The sequence below is a fragment of the Nematostella vectensis genome, chromosome 14, assembly GCF_932526225.1.
Source record: "Nematostella vectensis chromosome 14, jaNemVect1.1, whole genome shotgun sequence".
Taxonomy (NCBI): domain Eukaryota; kingdom Metazoa; phylum Cnidaria; class Anthozoa; order Actiniaria; family Edwardsiidae; genus Nematostella; species Nematostella vectensis.
In genome coordinates, this window is record NC_064047.1 from 847,526 (window position 1) to 869,267 (window position 21,742).

The window sequence follows — 21,742 nt, forward strand, 5'->3', positions numbered from 1 at the left end:
AAATATCCTGAGGGCTACGAAATTGCCTTTTCAGACTCCAGCTCCGCCGTACAATGGCTTTAAAGTGGGGATGAAGTTAGAAGTTACCGACCCCAGGATAGTGGACACGGTTTGTGTGGGTACCGTAGTAGGCGTGTTAGGGTCACGCATTAGAGTCCGCTTTGATGGCACGGACGCCTCCAATGATGTCTGGCATGTGGTGGACTCAAATGAGATTCACCCCTGTGGATGGTGTGAGAAGAATGGGGGCATGTTACAGCCACCAATGGGTAAGTAGCCATGCACAGGCGGCAGACGGTGTGGGGGACGGTGTGGGGGATTGGAGCTGGGAATTCCTTTTAATAGAATTCTCGGGGGGCTGGGAGGGAGGTCTTGTGACAGTATCCTCAGTTAATCATTAACAATGTTTTCGCAAGTTTCATTTTCACCAAGACATTGTGTTTCTCGGATAACTGGTATCTTCCTGCTGGACATAATTTCTAATGGTTTGACTGTGTCCTTTTGTCTGATCCTTGTAACTCCCTGCTGGACAGAACTTTTAATGGTTGGAGCGTGTCCTTATTTCTGTTCCTGTTAAATGGGTTACTTGTGTTGTAGGCTTCAAGTCTGATCCTGGTAACTACCACAAGTTCATTAGCAAAAGTCTTGCAGACGCTGAACTGGCACCTGGGAGGCTCTTCAAAAAGGTAAGTTCAACAATATGCATTAGAATTCTATCAAATTGATCTCGGACATTTTATGGCTTAACCAAACAATAGCATTTTTAAGCTCAGGGGGTAGGCGGTTCCAGCCCATAAAAACACTGAGGAATGTTCCCAAACGAATGCTTAATTCGCGTTGACCCTAGATTGCTTAAGTGTCCTGTGTTTTCATTGAGGACTGTTTATGTTTGCAATGGGCAGGTTTTTAATTGGCGTCCTGTGGAATTTGAGAAGAGGCTTTGGTTGTTTGGAGTTTGTTTATCGTTGCCTTTTGTAACTTTTAATCTTCTAATTTACCGCGTTTCGGAAAAAAAGGAATGTTGCGACTTTTCCAACAGTTTTATTGTATGTCTTCAGGCCCCTACTCAGGATTTTACTTGGGGGGTGCTAAATCCGAAAAAGTGGACCTAATTTTTCTGGGGGAGGGGGGGGGGGGGAGAGGGAGGGAGTGAGTGAGTTTTCTGATAATCTGACCACCCCCGAAATAACAAAAAGGGATTTTTTATGCCTTTGCAGTATCTCCACTGCAGATAAAGTTTGACTTTCGGCTTTCGTTGTGTGTGTGTGCCCCTCTGGGCACGGGCCTGGTCTTACCCTGGGTAGCTTTACTCTAAAAGAGCCGCGAAGCGGCGACAACGACTGAGCAAACCGAAGAAGCTTCTGGTGCAAAGGACGGCTCTTTGAGACTCTTTCAGAGTGACTCTTTCAGAGTGGCTCTTAGAGAGTGAAGCTTAGAGCCTCTAGTACCCAGGGTACGCATTCTTATTATCATCACAGCCATTTCAATTGTTTGTGCCATTGTTTATACACAGGAGCCACCGGCGCCGGAGCGCAACTTCTTCCAGAAAGGTATGAAGCTGGAGGCAACAGACCCTAAGAATCACGCCCTCATCTGCGTCGCCTCAGTGGGTGACGTGCAGGGGGACAAAATCCGTATCGACTTTGACGGGTACCTCGGCTCTGACTATTGGGCGCGTTTCGACTCCAGAAGCATCTTCCCGGCGAGGTGGTGTAACTTCACAGGGCACCCCCTACAGCCACCAGGTAGATACCTTTCTTTTGTTTTATATAAGAACGTCTTATTTTCAGTCAAGGTTGGGTCATTCTTATTTTTGGGACATTTTAAGGCTGAATATGTTCTTAACGATGTTCTTACATTTTAGTGTATATAAGAATATAATACCCAATAAGTATTAGAAAGATAATTACACGATCTATAGCAAAATAAGGTTGTTACTATGAGCACAATTTAATTCTGCATTTTAGAACGCATCAGGAGTAAAAAAGAAAAAAAATGTGCTATCTGAGCCTCGGCATGTTCTTGGCATGTTCTTAAAATTTGGTGAAATCTCAGGCTGGACGTTCTTATAAAAATGTTCTTATAAAAAATGTATTTATTTATTACGTTTCGTAAGAAGTTATGGTGATGGTGATCGTAATGGTAGTGTTGGCCATGAATTAAGTAGAATTAATAAGTGATTATGAAGATACTGATTGAGTTGATGGTAGTAGTATGGCTTCTATTGATGTTGATGGTAATGGTGCTGATAACAATAACTATAATCTAATGACATAGGGTGATTGGAGTTATGATAGGGTTATGATTTTAGTGCAAATTAATAATTACCTCCGGGAAGCTGATGGTACAACGGGTCCTCTTTCTCGTCGCTAATATCTAGAATTTGTTTTCTGCATTGTGCATTCCTAGGAAATTCCAAGAGAGCCCAAAAAGCACTGTCTCAAAGGTAAACTAGCTTCATCAAAAGGTTTCGTTAATCTTACACTTAATCTTACATATGCCAACTTCTTAGGCAACCCACTGTGGGGTTACTCGAAATAGATGCGATTCAATACAAAGCTCCTTAGATCCCTGGTATTTCCAAACCTCTCGCGCATCCACTAACGTATATCCATGTGCGCACGCAATTGCTTAAACCTCGAGCAAACAGCGCTAGCACTGTTGCCAAAAAGCTGGATTGACGCTGACCCAGCAATGCTGGCACTGTTCGAACACCATATTGGGAGGTGCTAAGAAGTACTTCGCCAGCATTTGTTTTGTTCTGTGGTCAAGCAAATCGAGGGCCCAGCGATGCTGGTTGATATTGGCACCGTTAGCGCGGAACGATAACCAGCTGAGGTGCTATCTTCCGCTTACAGTATCAAAGCAAAGGAAGAGAAAAAGGACAAAAAAGAGAAAAGTGAAAAGGAAATGAAAAAGTCAACCAAGTCTTCCCAGAGCACACCCTCACCGGCCTCGTCCCCAGACCCCTCATCATCCGCGGACTCGAGCTATTCCCCCTCCGACTCTGCGGCTTCGTCTGACGACGAAGAAGAAGAGGAGGAAGAGGAAGAGAAAGAGAAAGAGGAAAAGCCTAAGCCCGAGCCTGAACTCGCGCCTCCATTACCCACAGTGCAGGTAAGAGTCCGTCCTAAAGGCCTGAACTCGCGAAGCCTGTACTCGTAAGCCTGATACGCGTGCGCGAGGGGGGGGGGGGGGGTGGTACCAGCCTTATTACCGTGTTGAAATATAAGAGTGAAGCTACAAAGTGAAACTTTGTTTTGCCATAGTGTACGTTCTAGGTCTGTATCAATTGTAAGATTCCCTTTTCCATTATCTGTTCTAGGTCTGTATCAATCGCGGTTGTTATGTGGGCGAGTACCTCCATCAGCAAAAGGTCCTAAACCTCCCCTCCAGCTACCAGGGGAAAGTCGTACACGTGGTCAGGCAGGTTATACAAAGCATCGTGGACTGCGCACTGGACCAGAAGGTCGTATTCGACTTCCTCAAACCTGGGAACGGCAGGGCGACCATATACGCGCGGAGTAATAAACAGGTAACGCAACCTGCACGTCACGCAAAGGCACGTGACAAACAGGTAACGCAACCTGCACGTCACGCAAAGACACGTGACAATCAGTATGCGCAACAAGCACGTCACTTAGTTGAGATGCACGTCACGCAATAATGATGTAACGTTATGGTAACGCACTAATAAGGTAACGCAACATGTACGTCACGCAATAATAAGTTAACGCTAAGGTAACGCAATAAAAGGTAACGCAAAATGTGCAAAAGCATGCAAAAGCACGCAAAAGCATGTGACAATCAGTATGCGCAACATGCAAGTCACGCAATAATAAGGTAGCGCAATAGTAAGGTAACGCAACATGCATGTCACTCAAAAGCACGTGACAATCAGTATGAACAACAGGCAAGTCACGCAATTATAAGGTAACGCAATAATAAGGTAACGCTAACGCATACAGTTCTAGTAAACATCGCTTTTATTTTCGGTGGAAACTGGACGGGTCCTCAGGCAATTCTAATGCCTGATTCACACTAGTGACATAACGACATAACGATATAGGTGCGTGCACCCTTATGTTCATATGTTCAAGTGTGAATGATTCGACATAAAGATATAAGCCCGTCATACTGAAATAGACAAAACGACAAAAAAGAAAAAATGTCGTTATGTTGGAGTTAAGAGTGCGCGCGCCATGTCGTTATTCACTAGTGTGCACCAAGCATAAGTAATCTAACGCATGCCATTGAGATATCTTGGAATTCATGATCTCCCGCTTTCCCAGGTGATGAGCTGTGTTCTACAGCATGTCGATCGCGTGTCCATATTCTGGAGGGTTCTAGAACGGTTCATCAGCGACCTCAAGTGTTGCGAGAACCTCGTGGCCGACCACAGGGTTACAAATACATGTGGAAAGTGTAAGAGACGAGGTAAGTTGCGTGACTTTGTGTGACTCTTTTTTCACATACTTTGTAAGACAATGTTCGACACACACTGTGTGACAAGGTGTGCATTGTTTTATGACTACGAAACAATTCAATACAGGTGACGCATTGCACATTACTATGTCCATTTTGACGGAACTTGTGTGACAAGCTTTGGCATGTATTGCGTGACACCTCTTGACGTCATTCCGTGAAGCACTGTGACAAGTTCATTATTTGTGGTTCTTTTTGGAAAATGTCAAAGATATATTTTGTAATTAAAAAAATGTTGATTAACCCACTTCTTTTGTTTTTATGTACATCTGAAGATACCAGGTTCAAAACTTCAAAATGATTAATCCCATTTAAACATTTGAATTTGCCGATGGGTACTTCATGTGACCCCTTATTATGTACTCCATGTCACCCCGTATTGTGTACCCCGTATTATGTACTTCGTGTGACCCGTATTATGTACTTCGTGTGACCCGTATTGTGTACCCCGTATTATGTACTTCGTGTGACCCGTATTGTGTACCCGTATTGTGTACTTCGTGTACCCCGTATTATGTACTTCGTGTGACCCGTATTGTGTACCCCGTATTGTGTACTTCGTGTGACCCGTATTGTGTACCCGTATTGTGTACTTCGTGTACCCCGTATTGTGTACTTCGTGTGACCCGTATTGTGTACCCGTATTATGTACTTCGTGTGACCCGTATTATGTACTTCGTGTGACCCGTATTGTGTTCCCCGTATTATGTACTTCGTGTGACCCGTATTGTGTACCCGTATTGTGTACTTCGTGTACCCCGTATTGTGTACCCCGTATTGTGTACTTCGTGTGACCCGTATTGTGTACCCCGTATTGTGTACTTCGTGTGACCCGTATTGTGTACTTCGTGTGACCCGTATTATGTACTTCGTGTGACCCGTATTGTGTACTTCGTGTGACCCGTATTGTGTACTTCGTGTGACCCGTATTGTGTACTTCGTGTGACCCCGTATTATGTACTTCGTGTGACCCGAATTGTGTACTTCGTGTGACCCGTATTGTGTACTTCGTGTGACCCGTATTGTGTACTTCGTGTGACCCCTTATTGTGTACTTCGTGTGACCTGTATTGTGTACTTCGTGTGACCCGTATTGTGTACTTCGTGTGACCCGTATTGTGTACTTCGTGTGACCCGTATTGTGTACTTCGTGTGACCCGTATTGTGTACTTCGTGTGACCCCTTATTGTGTACTTCGTGTGACCCGTATTGTGTACTTCGTGTGACCCGTATTGTGTACTTCGTGTGACCCCTTATTGTGTACTTCGTGTGACCCCTTATTGTGTACTTCGTGTGACCCCGTATTATGTACTTCGTGTGACCCGTATTGTGCACTTCGTGTGACCCGTATTGTGTACTTCATGTGACCCGTATTATGTACTTCGTGTGACCCGTATTGTGTACTTCGTGTGACCCCGTATTGTGTACTTCGTGTGACCCGTATTATGTACTTCGTGTGACCCGTATTGTGTACTTCGTGTGACCCGTATTGTGTACTTCGTGTGACCCGTATTGTGTACTTCGTGTGACCCGTATTGTGTACTTCGTGTGACCCGTATTATGTACTTCGTGTGACCCGTATTGTGTTCCCCGTATTATGTACTTCGTGTGACCCGTATTGTGTACTTCGTGTGACCCGTATTATGTACTTCGTGTGACCGTATTGTGTACTTCGTGTGACCCGTATTATGTACTTCGTGTGACCCGTATTATGTACTTCGTGTGACCCGTATTGTGTTCCCCGTATTATGTACTTCGTGTGACCCGTATTATGTACTTCGTGTGACCCGTATTGTGTACTTCGTGTGACCCGTATTATGTACTTCGTGTGACCCGTATTGTGTACTTCGTGTGACCCGTATTATGTACTTCGTGTGACCCGTATTGTGTACCCCGTATTGTGTACTTCGTGTGACCCGTATTATGTACTTCGTGTGACCCGTATTGTGTACTTCGTGTGACCCGTATTGTGTACTTCGTGTGACCCGTATTGTGTACTTCGTGTGACCCGTATTATGTACTTCGTGTGACCCGTATTATGTACTTCGTGTGACCCGTATTGTGTACTTCGTGTGACCCGTATTATGTACTTCGTGTGACCCGTATTGTGTACTTCGTGTGACCCGTATTATGTACTTCGTGTGACCCGTATTGTGTACCCCGTATTGTGTACTTCGTGTGACCCGTATTATGTACTTCGTGTGACCCGTATTGTGTACTTCGTGTGACCCGTATTGTGTACTTCGTGTGACCCGTATTGTGCACTTCGTGTGACCCGTATTGTGTACCCCGTATTATGTACTTCGTGTGACCCGTATTATGTACCCCGTATTATGTACTTCGTGTGACCCGTATTATGTACCCCGTATTGTGCACTTCGTGTGACCCGTATTATGTACCCCGTATTATGTACTTCGTGTGACCCGTATTGTGTACCCGTATTGTGTACTTAGTGTGACCCGTATTATGTACCCCGTATTGTGTACTTCAAATGACCCTGTGTTTTGTACTTTGTGAGACCCCTTATTGTGCGGGAGTGTTAAATAACGGCATGATTGGCCTTTAAGTCATATTAGACATGGCTGTCATAACAACAATTAAGTTGGAAAACAAAATTGGCAAATATATTGCAAAAAGCATAAGGGAAACAAATGAACGGGTTTTAGTGGGTAAAATGTATACAAAGCAATTCCCGCTGTTCTCTAAACGCCATGATAACAGGATGCCTAGAAAAATGGGTAAATAGATTAAAAACTCATGTGTGGTTGTTTTGTTCTTCCAGCTTACAAGCCAGATATACTCAAACGAGCACAGGACTCCCAAGCCACCAGCTCTATCAAGACCAGCACTGTCAAGAGAGTCAGACTTGAAGAACCTGGTTAGTCTGGTAGCACATGGTTTGCTATTGTTAGTCTGGTAGCACATGGTTTGCTGTGGTTAGTCTGGTAGCACATGGTTTGCTATGGTTAGTCTGGTAGCACATGGTTTGCTATGGTTAGTCTGGTAGCACATGGTTTGCTATGGTTAGTCTAGTAGCACATGGTTTGCTATGGTTAGTCTGGTAGCACATGGTTTCCTATGGTTAGTCTGGTAGCACATGGTTTGCTATGGTTAGTCTGGTAGCACATGGTTTGCTATGGTTAGTCTAGTAGCACATGGTTTGCTATGGTTAGTCTAGTAGCACATGGTTTGCTATGGTTAGTCTAGTAGCACATGGTTTGCTATGGTTAGTCTAGGTGCACATGGTTTGCTATGGTTAGTCTAGTAGCACATGGTTTGCTATGGTTAGTCTGGTAGCACATGGTTTGCTATGGTTAGTCTGGTAGCACATGGTTTGCTATGGTTAGTCTGGTAGCACATGGTTTGCTATGGTTAGTCTAGTAGCACATGGTTTGCTATGGTTAGTCTAGTAGCACATGGTTTGCTATGGTTAGTCTGGTAGCACATGGTTTGCTATGGTTAGTCTGGTAGCACATGGTTTGCTATGGTTAGTCTGGTAGCACATGGTTTCCTATGGTTAGTCTGGTAGCACATGGTTTGCTATGGTTAGTCTAGTAGCACATGGTTTGCTATGGTTAGTCTAGTAGCACATGGTTTGCTATGGTTAGTCTAGTAGCACATGGTTTGCTATGGTTAGTCTAGTAGCACATGGTTTGCTATGGTTAGTCTAGTAGCACATGGTTTGCTATGGTTAGTCTGGTAGCACATGGTTTGCTATGGTTAGTCTGGTAGCACATGGTTTGCTATGGTTAGTCTAGTAGCACATGGTTTGCTATGGTTAGTCTAGTAGCACATGGTTTGCTATGGTTAGTCTGGTAGCACATGGTTTGCTATGGTTAGTCTGGTAGCACATGGTTTGCTATGGTTAGTCTGGTAGCACATGGTTTGCTATGGTTAGTCTAGTAGCACATGGTTTGCTATGGTTAGTCTGGTAGCACATGGTTTGCTATGGTTAGTCTGGTAGCACATGGTTTGCTATGGTTAGTCTTGTAGCACATGGTTTGCTATGGTTAGTCTGATAGCACATGGTTTGCTATGGTTAGTCTGGTAGCACATGGTTTGCTATGGTTAGTCTGGTAGCACATGGTTTGCTATGGTTAGTCTAGTAGCACATGGTTTGCTATGGTTAGTCTAGTAGCACATGGTTTGCTATGGTTAGTCTGGTAGCACATGGTTTGCTATGGTTAGTCTGGTAGCACATGGTTTGCTATGGTTAGTCTAGTAGCACATGGTTTGCTATGGTTAGTCTAGTAGCACATGGTTTGCTATGGTTAGTCTGGTAGCACATGGTTTGCTATGGTTAGTCTGGTAGCACATGGTTTGCTATGGTTAGTCTGGTAGCACATGGTTTGCTATGGTTAGTCTGGTAGCACATGGTTTGCTATGGTTAGTCTAGTAGCACATGGTTTGCTATGGTTAGTCTGGTAGCACATGGTTTGCTATGGTTAGTCTGGTAGCACATGGTTTGCTATGGTTAGTCTGGTAGCACATGGTTTGCTATGGTTAGTCTGGTAGCACATTGTTTGCTATGGTTAGTCTAGTAGCACATGGTTTGCTATGGTTAGTCTAGTAGCACATGGTTTGCTATGGTTAGTCTTGTAGCACATGGTTTGCTATGGTTAGTCTAGTAGCACATGGTTTGCTATGGTTAGTCTAGTAGCACATGGTTTGCTATGGTTAGTCTGGTAGCACATGGTTTGCTATGGTTAGTCTAGTAGCACATGGTTTGCTATGGTTAGTCTGGTAGCACATGGTTTGCTATGGTTAGTCTAGTAGCACATGGTTTGCTATGGTTAGTCTGGTAGCACATGGTTTGCTATGGTTAGTCTAGTAGCACATGGTTTGCTATGGTTAGTCTAGTAGCACATGGTTTGCTATGGTTAGTCTAGTAGCACATGGTTTGCTATGGTTAGTCTGGTAGCACATGGTTTGCTATGGTTAGTCTAGTAGCACATGGTTTGCTATGGTTAGTCTGGTAGCACATGGTTTGCTATGGTTAGTCTAGTAGCACATGGTTTGCTATGGTTAGTCTAGTAGCACATGGTTTGCTATGGTTAGTCTAGTAGCACATGGTTTGCTATGGTTAGTCTAGTAGCACATGGTTTGCTATGGTTAGTCTAGTAGCACATGGTTTGCTATGGTTAGTCTAGTAGCACATGGTTTGCTATGGTTAGTCTAGTAGCACATGGTTTGCTATGGTTAGTCTAGTAGCACATGGTTTGCTATGGTTAGTCTGGTAGCACATGGTTTGCTATGGTTATTGTCGGGAATAGCGTGGGTGTGCCCAGGGACAGACAGACAGACAGACAGAAGCAACAAAATTGAGGTAATCATTGAATGTTAAGATATTTTTTTTTTCAATTTTCGCTTTAGCAGTGAGCTCTCCGAATGTCGGCTCCACATCACCCGCTAAGACCTGGTCCGTGGACGAGGTGGTCAAGTACATCGAGAAAACAGAACTCGCCGAGCACATCCCACTCTTTAGACAACACGTGAGTAACACGTGATGTACTATCATAAACGTTATGTACGGTTCACTCGAAAAACCTATTTCACACGTGATGTACTTTCCGATACACGTGATTAACACGTGATGTACTGTCCAAATACACGTGATTAACTAATTTGACACTCGTCAAGAAGACTACACAAGAGACTGCTGACCTAAATCGAAATTTGTTGGCTGTGATTAATTCTGATGACACTTGGAGTAGCTCGTGAATGACTGACGATTTCTTGTTCTTTTTTGTTTTTGTTTCAGGAAATCGATGGACGCGCCTTGCTGTTATTAACCCGGCAAATTATCATGTCGTACATGGGACTCAAACTCGGGCCCGCCATAAAACTACTGGACTTAGTGAACGACCTGAAAGCAAGCACCACAAATGCGTGACACAATCACGCAATCATAAGAACATACTTGAAATAGGCTTGCTGTCTAGCCACTTGACTTAAACTGTTTCCGTGACGCGATCATGTAACGCGGTACGTGTGCGTGACAATCACATATAGGCGACTCGATCAAGTTGCGTGATGCATGCGCGTGACATTCGACAAGACCTGACAAGATCCCGTGTTACGTATTTGTGATTCGATCCCGTGATACAGTACATGTTCGTGATTTGATCAAGTGATACGTGTTCGTGATTTGATCTCTCGATACGTGTTCGTGATTTTATCAAGTGATACGTGTTCGTGATTTGATCACTTCATACGTGTTCGTGATTCGATCACTTCATACGTGTTCGTGATGCGATCACTTCATACGTGTTCGTGATTTGATCAAGTGATACGTGTTCGTGATTTGATCACGTGATTCGTGTTCGTGATTTGATCAAGTGATACGTGTTCGTGATTTGATCTCTCGATACGTGTTCGTGATTTGACCAAGTGATACGTGTTCGTGATTTGATCAAGTGATTCGTGTTCATGATTCGATCAAGTGATTCGTGTTCGTGATTCGATCAAGTGATACGAGCTCGTGATTCGATCACTTCATACGTGTTCGTGATTTGATCAAGTGATACGTGTTCGTGATTTGATCACGCGATTCGTGTTCGTGATTTGATCAAGTGATACTTGTTCGTGATTCGACCAAGTGATACGTGTTCGTGATTTGACCAAGTGATTCGTGTTCGTGATTCGGTCAAGTGATTCGTGTTCGTGATTCGGTCAAGTGATACGTGTTCGTGATTTGACCAAGTGATACGTGTTCGTGATTTGACCAAGTGATACGTGTTCGTTATTTAATCAAGTGATACGTGTTCGTGATTCGATCAAGTGATACGTGTTCGTGATTCGATCAAGTGATACGTGTTCGTGATTTGACCAAGTGATACGTGTTCGTGATTTAACCAAGTGATACGTGTTCGTGATTTGATCAAGTCATACGTGTTCGTGATTCGATCACTTCATACGTGTTCGTGATTCGATCACTTCATACGTGTTCGTGATTCGATCACTTCATACGTGTTCGTGATTTGATCACGTGATTCGTGTTCGTGATTTGATCACGTGATTCGTGTTCGTGATTTGATCACTTCATACGTGTTCGTGATTTGATCACTTCATACGTGTTCGTGATGCGATCACTTCATACGTGTTCGTGATGCGATCACTTCATACGTGTTCGTGATTTGATCAAGTGATACGTGTTCGTGATTTGATCACGTGATTCGTGTTCGTGATTCGATCAAGTGATACGTGTTCGTGATTTGATCTCTCGATACGTGTTCGTGATTTGATCTCTCGATACGTGTTCGTGATTTGACCAAGTGATTCGTGTTCATGATTCGATCACGTGATTCGTGTTCGTGATTCGATCAAGTGATACGAGCTCGTGATTCGATCACTTCATACGTGTTCGTGATTTGATCAAGCGACACGTGTTCGTGATTTGATCACGTGATTCGTGATTTGATCAAGTGATACGTGTTCGTGATTTGATCAAGTGATTCGTGTTCATGATTCGATCACGTGATTCGTGTTCGTGATTCGATCAAGTGATACGTATTCGTGATTCGATCAAGTGATACGTGTTCGTGATTCGATCAAGTGATACGTGTTCGTGATTTGACCAAGTGATACGTGTTCGTGATTTGACCAAGTGATTCGTGTTCGTGATTCGGTCAAGTGATTCGTGTTCGTGATTCGGTCAAGTGATACGTGTTCGTGATTTGACCAAGTGATACGTGTTTGTGATTTGACCAAGTGATACGTGTTCGTTATTTAATCAAGTGATACGTGTTCGTGATTCGATCAAGTGATACGTGTTCGTGATTTGACCAAGTGATACGTGTTCGTGATTTAACCAAGTGATACGTGTTCGTGATTTGACCAAGTCATACGTGTTCGTGATTCGATCACTTCATTCGTGTTCGTGATTTGATCACTTCATACGTGTTCGTGATTTGATCACGTGATACGTGTTCGTGATTTGATCACGTGATTCGTGTTCGTGATTCGATCAAGTAATACGTGTTCGTGATTTGATCTCTCGATACGTGTTCGTGATTTGACCAAGTGATACGTGTTCGTGATATGATCAAGTGATTCGTGTTCGTGATTCGGTCAAGTGATGTGTTCGTGATTTTATCACGTGATACGTATGCGTGACACGAGCACGTGATACGTGACTCGATCATGTTTTCTACCTTTGAAGAAATACTAGGTGCATGGCACGAAGACCAGAGAAGGCACATGTCGTACCTGCATTACCTAAACTTGTTCTGTTCGTGAGGCTCAAAAACTGATGGGGCTATAAGAATAAGGATAGAGAGATTTACACTGTTAGCCAAAGATAGATGTGTAAGGAATAGCATGTTGAGCATTTATAAAATGTAAATAATTCAAGCAAATCGAAAATGTTGAGAATGTATAGGGCTGGACCATTAGAAGATGTCGCGCCAAATCAAATGCTGGATATGTTTTTTTAGAGGCCTGCATCATCGAAGTTGTTTAGGTGTTGGGTATTTTCATGTCGCTTTGTGTTGAGGTGTTTTTACTTGCAACCACCTATTCCCCTCGTCTTCCAATGGCCTACCCCCTCAAGGCCTGGCTAAACATTCTACAAGTTTGTCAAACATTGCGAAAGACTCGATTGTTATAGCCACCTATAAAACGTTGCACTCATTGTCTTTCAAAGCAGGTCCAGATTTTTTTAGATTAAGCATTTTCATCAAATACTCAGGTGGAGCTTACATAATTTGCCGTTTAGTCACTCTTCAGAAAAAAAAACACGCGCGCTTCGTCCTTTTATCCTGTCAGTGCTAGAATCTTCCATGCGCCATTTTGATTACCTGTTTGAACGTCTAACCAGACCTTATATTATCAGACTACCATGACATGGACTATCCATTTCGTGGGCAATAACACTGAACATGTAGGCTAATGTACCCTGGTAACCAGAGCCTCCAGACTTCTCTCGTCCAGTGACGCTCAGCCAAAATGCTGCGACGAGCTTCGCTACGAGGCTACTGCAACGAATGCAGTAAATTGCAACTAAAGATCTTGTGTTTTTACAAAGTTTTATTATGAATTTTTTTATATTGTTACTTGGCGTTAAACATTGTATAAAATAGCGATATGAAGAGCAGTAATTAGGCCCTACCCTCAGCAATCCTACATACGACTTGCATGCATGGCGTAGTTGTGTTTTTGTTTTGATTATTACTCATCATACAACTTTCTCTATATTATTTGAAGCTTTATAAATGGAATTGAGCTGTTTTATTAAAATTCACTTCTTAGATGAACATCTCATTTCATAGGGTTTCATAGCTTAGAAAATCAGAAAATTACAGGTCACCCGAGTCGGATCGACAGGTCACTGAAAATACCTTTATTGCGCTTTAGTATAAATCTACTCACATACTATCATGAATCCTGCAATTTGATTGGCTCCCGTACTCACTATCTATTGAGCGATAGATAGCGAGTAGCGAAAAAACCGGCGTTTTTCAAAAAAACAACATGAATTATTATTAAAATCGTCAGCTATTCGAAGGTAGTGTGTGAGTGGATTTATACTAAAACAATGACACTACTCGTTCCCGTTTTCTATGAGTCAAATAATCTACTCGGCGCTACGCGCCTCGTGGACTATTTTTGACTCATAGAAAACTCGAACTCGCAGTCTAATTGTTAAATATACATCTAGTCCCACCTTCAACCATCAATGGGAATTATTGCCGCCGTACCATCATTCTGTTTTTCTTATCATTCTGTTTTTCTCTGGTTTTCTTGCTCAAAAGTGGCCTGGAGAATGGGTTAGACTAAGCACTCGCGGTCTCTTTCACCGAAGAAAAAATCTCCGGGGAGGGTTCTTCAGGGTAAAAGTGATTGGGATGCTCGTCGGGAAATTAAAAAAAAAATACCCCTCAAAAGATACCCGAACACCAAAAATTGCTACCCTAAAAAATACCCTTAAAGAAAAAAAAATATCCCTAAAAAATACTAAAATGCAGATTTACCCGTTGTAGAACAGTTTCGAATGACAAATTTTTAAAGTTTGTTTAGAAGTCGGAAGTATAGTATATTCTAGAAAACGTTGGCTCATAGCGCCTCTTTCTGCGAACCCCTGAAAACACCATTTCTAGTAGAAAAGCCTATTTTTTCTCGGATACCCCATAAAAAAATACCTGAGTCCCGATTTTGACCCCTAAAAAATACGACGAGCATCCCTATCACAGGCCCGTAGCCAGGGGGGGTTCGCCGAACCCCCCTCCCCCCCTCCACTCGGCTTGAAGGTCCGCTCAGAACAAACGAAATATATAACGTTTCGCTGGATATATACTGGCACATCAATATATCTTTAAAATGACTATAAAAATATTTTCATACTAATTATCTTTATTATTATCGATCTATGATAAAAAGCACCATATTAATAACATTTTAAATACAAGACTGATTACCTAATGTAATAATGCGAGGAGAGGGGTATACCGGAAATTTTGTCTGCTGAAATGGAAAAACGAACCACCCCGCTTAAAATCCTGGCTACGGGCCGGTATCAGGTCTGTATCACCTATAAATGTAATACACCCATAAATGTTATAACAACGATAAATGTAATAACACGTCACCCATAAATGTTATAACAACCATAAATGTAATATCAGGTTGCCCATAAATGTTATAACAACCATAAATGTAAGAACACATCGCCCATAAATGTAATAAATAGTCAACCATAAATGTAAGAACACGTCGCCCTTAAATGTTATAACTTATAATTTTGACTTATAGAAACATAATTAGACAACCAAACTTGGCAGATGGTATGTAGGTGTCAAGGGGGGTGCAACAATATGTCAACTGAGCATGACGTCATCGATGACGTCACTAAAAACGGCAATATTCATATCTTATCATAGAAACATCGTAAGGCGGTCTAAATTGGCGGATGGCATGTAGGTGTCAAGGGGGTGCAATGATATGTCAACTGAGCATGACGTCATTAATGACGTCACTAAAAACGGCAATACTCATATCTCATCATAGAAACATCGTAAGGCGGTCTAACTTGGCAGATGTCATGTAGGTGTCAAAGGTGAAAAGGACCTGAAACCGAATACCGAACACCTAGAGGAAAACCCAAGCGCCCTAAACAAAGAAAACCTTATAAACGGAAATAATAAAAAATATATGTTAATTATATATAACAAATCGATGTCGTAGAGTTCCGAACCGACAATTAAGAACAATGAATAAAAAGTTTATCTCTCAAATTATCGCATGCAGGTGGCCGGTTTTTATCTTTGTTTACAAAATAACTTAAAACATGTATGTCCGTGATCTTAGGTACGCGTGCGACGCGTGCGCGAACGGTTTTCGGAGCGCAGCCTTCGATTTGTGGAGCATATGGAAGTCTATCGTTTTCCACTATTGCCGAAAACCGCTTAAAACTCGCATGGGTTCTAGAAGTTTTACAAAGGAAGACTGAAAACAAATGCTTGGAGGCGGGCGGCCCGCGGGGGACTCTCCACAAAAGTAGACGGGGAAATTGACCTTTTAGGGTATAAAATTCTTACCAACTGCCATCCTTTAGGGGATTTTTAAGATTTTTTTCCGTTTCTGCTAGAGCCTCACGCTAATGGTGGCCCTATTCGCCCGTAATGTATTTTATAATAAAGCACAATTCAGCTGATCGGTTTATACTTCCGGCTTTATTGTCGGTAACAATACAGGATCTAATTAAAACATCATTGTTCTCTCGCGATACTAAATGGAAAACAAAATTGATAGTTTGATAGTTTACCAGAAAAAACACAACTTCTAGGCCCGTATTTTATCGTGCGCGAATCCCAAATACTGCGACTTCCCAGTCGTGAGTGGCGATCGAAAACTACGGCAAGAGAATGATCCAGCAGGACTATGAGAGGTTTCATTTCTCCTTGTACCTGCTGTCACCAAGTATTTTTTTTCTGCCGAAATGTTACGGTGCTTTCCTCTAAACTTGGTATTCGATTAATTATTGTTTAGACGCCGTGAATTATTTTACTGCATTGTGTGTACGGGTAAAATGACCGTTTTATTTCCTTTTAAAATAATAAGGATTATGATTAGAACTATGAAATAATGATGGAATATGCATTCTTTCTGGAATTAATGCGCAACACAGCCGAGGTAAAACACTTTAACACATTCGCGCATAAACCATAGAATTGGGATATGTTATCTGCAAAGCCCGCTAAACGCAGTTCGATTTTCCTTGAAAACCTATTTCCCATGGATTTCCATTCACATTGGATGCGACGGCTGGTCTCGACCACTCCAACGTCAGGCGTTGATTGACTACGCGCTAATCCCAAACGATCCCAAACCAGACGCCGATCTTGAATCCGCTGAGGTCGCGTGTAATGACAATGAGTTCAATTTGGATAACAGAGTTTACAGCTGTTCTTGATGACGTCATCGATGACGTCATGCCGAGGCGTCATATCGTTGCAGCCCCCCGTTGAGTATTGCCATTTTAGTGACGTAATGGATGACGTCATGCTCAGTTGACATATTGTTGCACCCCCCTTGACACCTACAAGACATCTGCCAAGTTTGGTTGTCTAATGTTGTCACGAGTCAAAATTATAAGTTATAACATTTATGGGCGACGTGTTTTTACATTAATGACGTGGTTTATAACATTTATGGGCGACGTGTTCTTACATTTATGGTTGACGTGGTATATAACATTTATGGGCGACGTGTTCTTACATTTATGGTTGAATGTTTATTATATCAATGGGCGATGTGTTCTTACATTTATGGTTGTTATAACATTTATGGGTGTTATAACATTTATGGGTGTTATTACATTTATGGGTGTTATTAAATTTATGGGTGTTATTACATTTATGGTTGTTGTAACATTTATGGGTGTTATTACATTTATGGTTGTTATAACATTTATGGGTGTTATTACATTTATGGGTGTTATAACATTTATGGGTGTTATTACATTTATGGTTGTTGTAACATTTATGGGTGTTATTACATTTATGGTTGTTATAACATTTATGGGTGTTATTACATTTATGGTTGTTATAACATTTATGGGTGTTATTACATTTATGGGTGTTATTACATTTATGGGTGTTATTACATTTATGACTGTTATTACATTTATGGTTGTTGTAACATTTATGGGTGTTATTACATTTATGGGTGTTATTACATTTATGACTGTTATTACATTTATGGTTGTTGTAACATTTATGACTGTTATTACATTTATGGGTGTTATTACATTTATGGTTGTTATTACATTTATGGGTGTTATTACATTTATGGGTGTTATAACATTTATGGGTGTTATTACATTTATGGGTGTTATAACATTTATGGGTGTTATTACATTTATGGGTGTTATTACATTTATGGGTGTTATTACATTTATGAGTGTTATTACATTTATGGGTGTTATAACATTTATGGGTGTTATTACATTTATGGGTGTTATTACATTTATGGGTGTTATTACATTTATGGGTGTTATAACATTTATGGGTGTTATTACATTTATGGTTGTTATTACATTTATGGTTGTTATTACATTTATGGGTGTTATTACATTTATGGGTGACGTGTAATTACATTTATGGGTGACGTGTAATTACATTTATGGTTGTTATTACATTTATGGTTGTTATTACATTTATGGGTGTTATTACATTTATGGGTGTTATTACATTTATGGGTGTTATTACATTTATGGGCGTTATTACATTTATGGGCGTTATTACATTTATGGGTGTTATTACATTTATGGGTGTTATTACATTTATGGGTGTTATTACATTTATGGGTGTTATTACATTTATGGGTGTTATAACATTTATGGGTGTTATTACATTTATGGGCGTTATTACATTTATGGTTGTTATTACATTTATGGGTGATGCAAGGTCGACATGGGAACCCCCTCCAGGGAAAAATATCCTTTGATTCCCGATAATGACTTCGCTTCCTGTCTCTACCCAGTCCACCTCCCACACACACACAAAAAAAAAAACAAGCAAGATGGAGTTTTCTGCCCCTCTTATCGAGAAATGCTGGCCTTTATTGTTAGCTGCAGTCCTCGGTATCATTACAATGGAAGTGTTTAAGGCTCTTTTCAAGTCTAAAGAGGCTTACACTGTGGATGTTGATCCGATGAAAGACTCGGATGAACACGATTTACCGAGGGACCCGCTTGGTATTCGCGTCACAGGGGAAGAGGAGGTCAATCATATTCCGTATCCGTACTTTGACGAGATTCCAACCGAAGAAGAGATGAAAAAGAAGAGTGCTGAGTTTTATAAGTCGATGAAAAAAAGGAGAACAGTTCGTAAAATTAGCTCAGAACCGGTTCCTTTGGAAGTTATCGAGAATATTGTTCGCGTTGCTGGTGAGTGGTAAATTTAGATGAAAGCAATTGAAGTAGTCTCCCTCACAGCCGTTCTGGACTCGTCACGCTAGGCGATGCATAAGCAATTGAATCTGCTCTTTATTTCTTCGACGCATTGGGATTCATTATCGGAAATAACATAAATATTTCCTTTAAAAAGTTGTCGGTTCTACAAATTAAAATTGAATTTCTCGATCTACTTTTTATTTTCATCTCATCAACGTTTACATCATGCGCGTGCCAACATCACGAGGAAAGTGGGGGAGGGGGGGGTGGGAGGTATGGAACCTCAAAAATCGGAGTATTTTTTTAATACTGCGAGACCCTCCACCCTAGCATTTATTATACATGATAGAATTATAGTTATGCTTTAGTTTAACAACCCTTTTTATCCATTTATATTTGATACCCATGAGACACTGTGAAATGAGTTCCCCCTTCTCCTCAGCCCTCCAAAATAATCGATCATGCTCGAATATTAAAGTTATACAGTTATACTACTACTTAACTTGTTTAACTTTGCTACAATAAATTTTTGAATTTTTATCATTTTAATTAAATTGTAAACTATCATCATTTTTATCTTTCTCTAAAACTTTTGATTTAAAACTGTTAAGCTCAATTGAGCTTTAGGAAATGAATACCTGTCAACCTCACTTTAGGAAAAATCTTGAGAAAATACAGTGAATGTATCAGAAGTCCCAGGAGAATACAGTAAATGTATGGATATTTAAAAAAAAATAAGGCTTGAAAAAAGGTTCAAAATCTTGAGACTCCCGATTAATCCGGGAGAGTTGACAGCTATGGAAATAATGGTGCTATAAAAATTAAGTATTATTATTATGGTAATGATGAGTATGACAAGTCCATCTCTTTTTATTCAAATTATTTAGGCACCTCCCCTAGTGGAGCGCACACGGAACCATGGACTTATGTCGTCATCCGAGACCCTGACTTGAAGAAACAAATCAAGGAAGTAGTTGAAGAAGAAGAACAGTTAAACTATGCCCGACGCATGGGTGAGAAATGGGTGCAAGACCTGAGTATTTTGAAGACAACCTGGTCCAAGCCATACATAGAAACTGCACCCTATTTGATATTGATCTTTAAGCAGGTGTATGGTATAAAGCCCGACGGGGATAAGAAGGTGCACTACTACAATGAAATCAGTGTGTGCATTTCATGTGGTCTGTTGCTGGCTGCGATTCAGGTAAGCATGGATGCTGCACAATGGTCTTAAATTTCTTGCCTTTTCAGGTAAAAGAACCATGTTAAGTCATTGAGCAACAAACAATCAGACAGATAAGAGACAGACGATTGTTTTCAGTTGCTTAGAATTTATGGAGGGGCGGTGGACGAGAGGGGCAAGGGGTAGCTCCCCACCCCATTTCCTGAGTGGATGTGTTTCTTTTTTAACAAGAATGTGCCGTTTGACCTCTACTAAGTAGTGTTACAAAAGGTTACATGTATAAATCATTTTAACTCCCCTGGATGGCGTCTGGTGCATCTAACATAGGTACATTATTTATAACATAACTATTAGCAGGAGCACATTCTATTGCTTTATATATATATATATATATATATATATATATATATATATATATATATATATATATATATATATATATTTATTCTTTTGATTTTAACAGAATGCTGGACTGGTGACTGTTACCAGTACCCCTATGAATGCTGGTCCAAGACTACGCGTGCTGCTGAACAGGCCTCAGAATGAGAAACTGATCATGCTGCTACCTGTTGGATACCCAGCAAAGGATGCTGAGGTCCCTAATTTGACCAGGAAACCCCTGGAAGAGATAATGGTACTCAAGTAATTTACAGGAAAAAAGAACATTTAGCTATTTACCATAAAATGATTTAAAAAATGTCAATAATTATATAGCCATATACAGTACAAATATTGTTTGTAGTAATCAGGTTGTTTGATAGGATACTTTTGTAATCATCATCATCATAATCATCTTCACTTTCATAAACACTATCATCATCAAAGTCATTATCATCATCATCATCATTATTATCGTCATCATCATCATTATCATCATCATCATTATTTATCATCATCATTATCATCATCATACTGCCTCAGATAAATCATGTGGTGGGATCCCTGTGTCTCTAGAGATTGCTGGCCAGGATCCCACAAGATCACATGGGAGAACCTTCGGGAGCAATGACAGATTATTCCCTCCCTCCCCCTATGTTTAAATCCCATCATATGTTTCATATAAAGGCCCCCCTTCCCCAACCCTCTGGAATGTCACCTCCTTGTTTTAGTCCACCTCTGTACTCATGTGTTCATATTATAATTATTAGGTATAGAACTACTCAAGTGTATTGTGAAATGACACTCAATAGAACTTTACACTAGTTTTGTTTACCAAAACATACTTGACGAGTTTAAACTCATATTAAAATTGTCCTAAAACGTTCAAGAACTCTATAGTAATAGGATTCTTGTAGCAAAACCTCGGCCTGAAATATCAACATATCACAAAAGAAAAATTCAAAAGGTATAAATTCATTATAAGGGAACTTTTTTCGTATCTGTACGTTTTAGAAATTATTTGAAATAAAATATTAATGTTTTTATAGTTTTTTATAGCAAAAAGGCTCATTTCATTAGACAATTTAATAGATATGGGAATACCGTACATTTGTGTTTTCAAGAGTTCTGTAAAACAATATTTACCACAAGGTGTTCAAACATCATCTATAAACTTTAGATGCTAATCTGTAAGATTCGCCTTACTAGACTTTCGGTATCATCTGCACCGGATCCTTCTGTGTAACTACGATGGATATTTTTATGTAAAATAAAGGCTCAAGTTTCGAGAAAAAAAAAATTCTC

General features: G+C 40.8%; 2 protein-coding genes across 2 annotated transcripts in view; both read left to right on the forward strand.

Annotated features, from left to right (window-relative positions):
• Positions 1–13,734, forward strand: part of LOC5512854 (sex comb on midleg-like protein 2) — a 41,329-nt gene extending 27,595 nt beyond the window's left edge. The window contains exons 11-20 of the mRNA XM_048721827.1: positions 35–269; positions 598–686; positions 1,514–1,745; positions 2,410–2,446; positions 2,859–3,117; positions 3,326–3,535; positions 4,293–4,437; positions 7,267–7,362; positions 9,858–9,976; positions 10,246–13,734. Coding sequence (XP_048577784.1) covers positions 35–269; positions 598–686; positions 1,514–1,745; positions 2,410–2,446; positions 2,859–3,117; positions 3,326–3,535; positions 4,293–4,437; positions 7,267–7,362; positions 9,858–9,976; positions 10,246–10,377 — 1,554 coding nt within the window. The 3' untranslated portion in view covers positions 10,378–13,734. The remainder of the gene's footprint in view (positions 1–34; positions 270–597; positions 687–1,513; positions 1,746–2,409; positions 2,447–2,858; positions 3,118–3,325; positions 3,536–4,292; positions 4,438–7,266; positions 7,363–9,857; positions 9,977–10,245) is intronic.
• A 4,716-nt stretch (positions 13,735–18,450) lies between these two features.
• LOC5512833 (iodotyrosine deiodinase-like) lies at positions 18,451–21,502 on the forward strand. The gene is made up of 3 exons (XM_001633119.3): positions 18,451–18,870; positions 19,764–20,080; positions 20,523–21,502. Exons 1-3 carry the CDS (start codon positions 18,504–18,506, stop codon positions 20,703–20,705), a joined length of 867 nt encoding a protein of 288 aa, XP_001633169.3. The 5' UTR covers positions 18,451–18,503; the 3' UTR covers positions 20,706–21,502.
• Positions 21,503–21,742: the final 240 nt, after the last annotated feature.

Coding starts and splice junctions, on each gene's coding strand:
- LOC5512833 (XM_001633119.3), top strand. CDS start 18,504: ATGGAGTTTTCTGCCCCTCTTATCGAGAAATGCTGGCCTTTATTGTTA. Junction 18,871..19,763: donor GAATATTGTTCGCGTTGCTG/GTGAGTGGTAAA, acceptor CAAATTATTTAG/GCACCTCCCCTAGTGGAGCG. Junction 20,081..20,522: donor TGTTGCTGGCTGCGATTCAG/GTAAGCATGGAT, acceptor TGATTTTAACAG/AATGCTGGACTGGTGACTGT.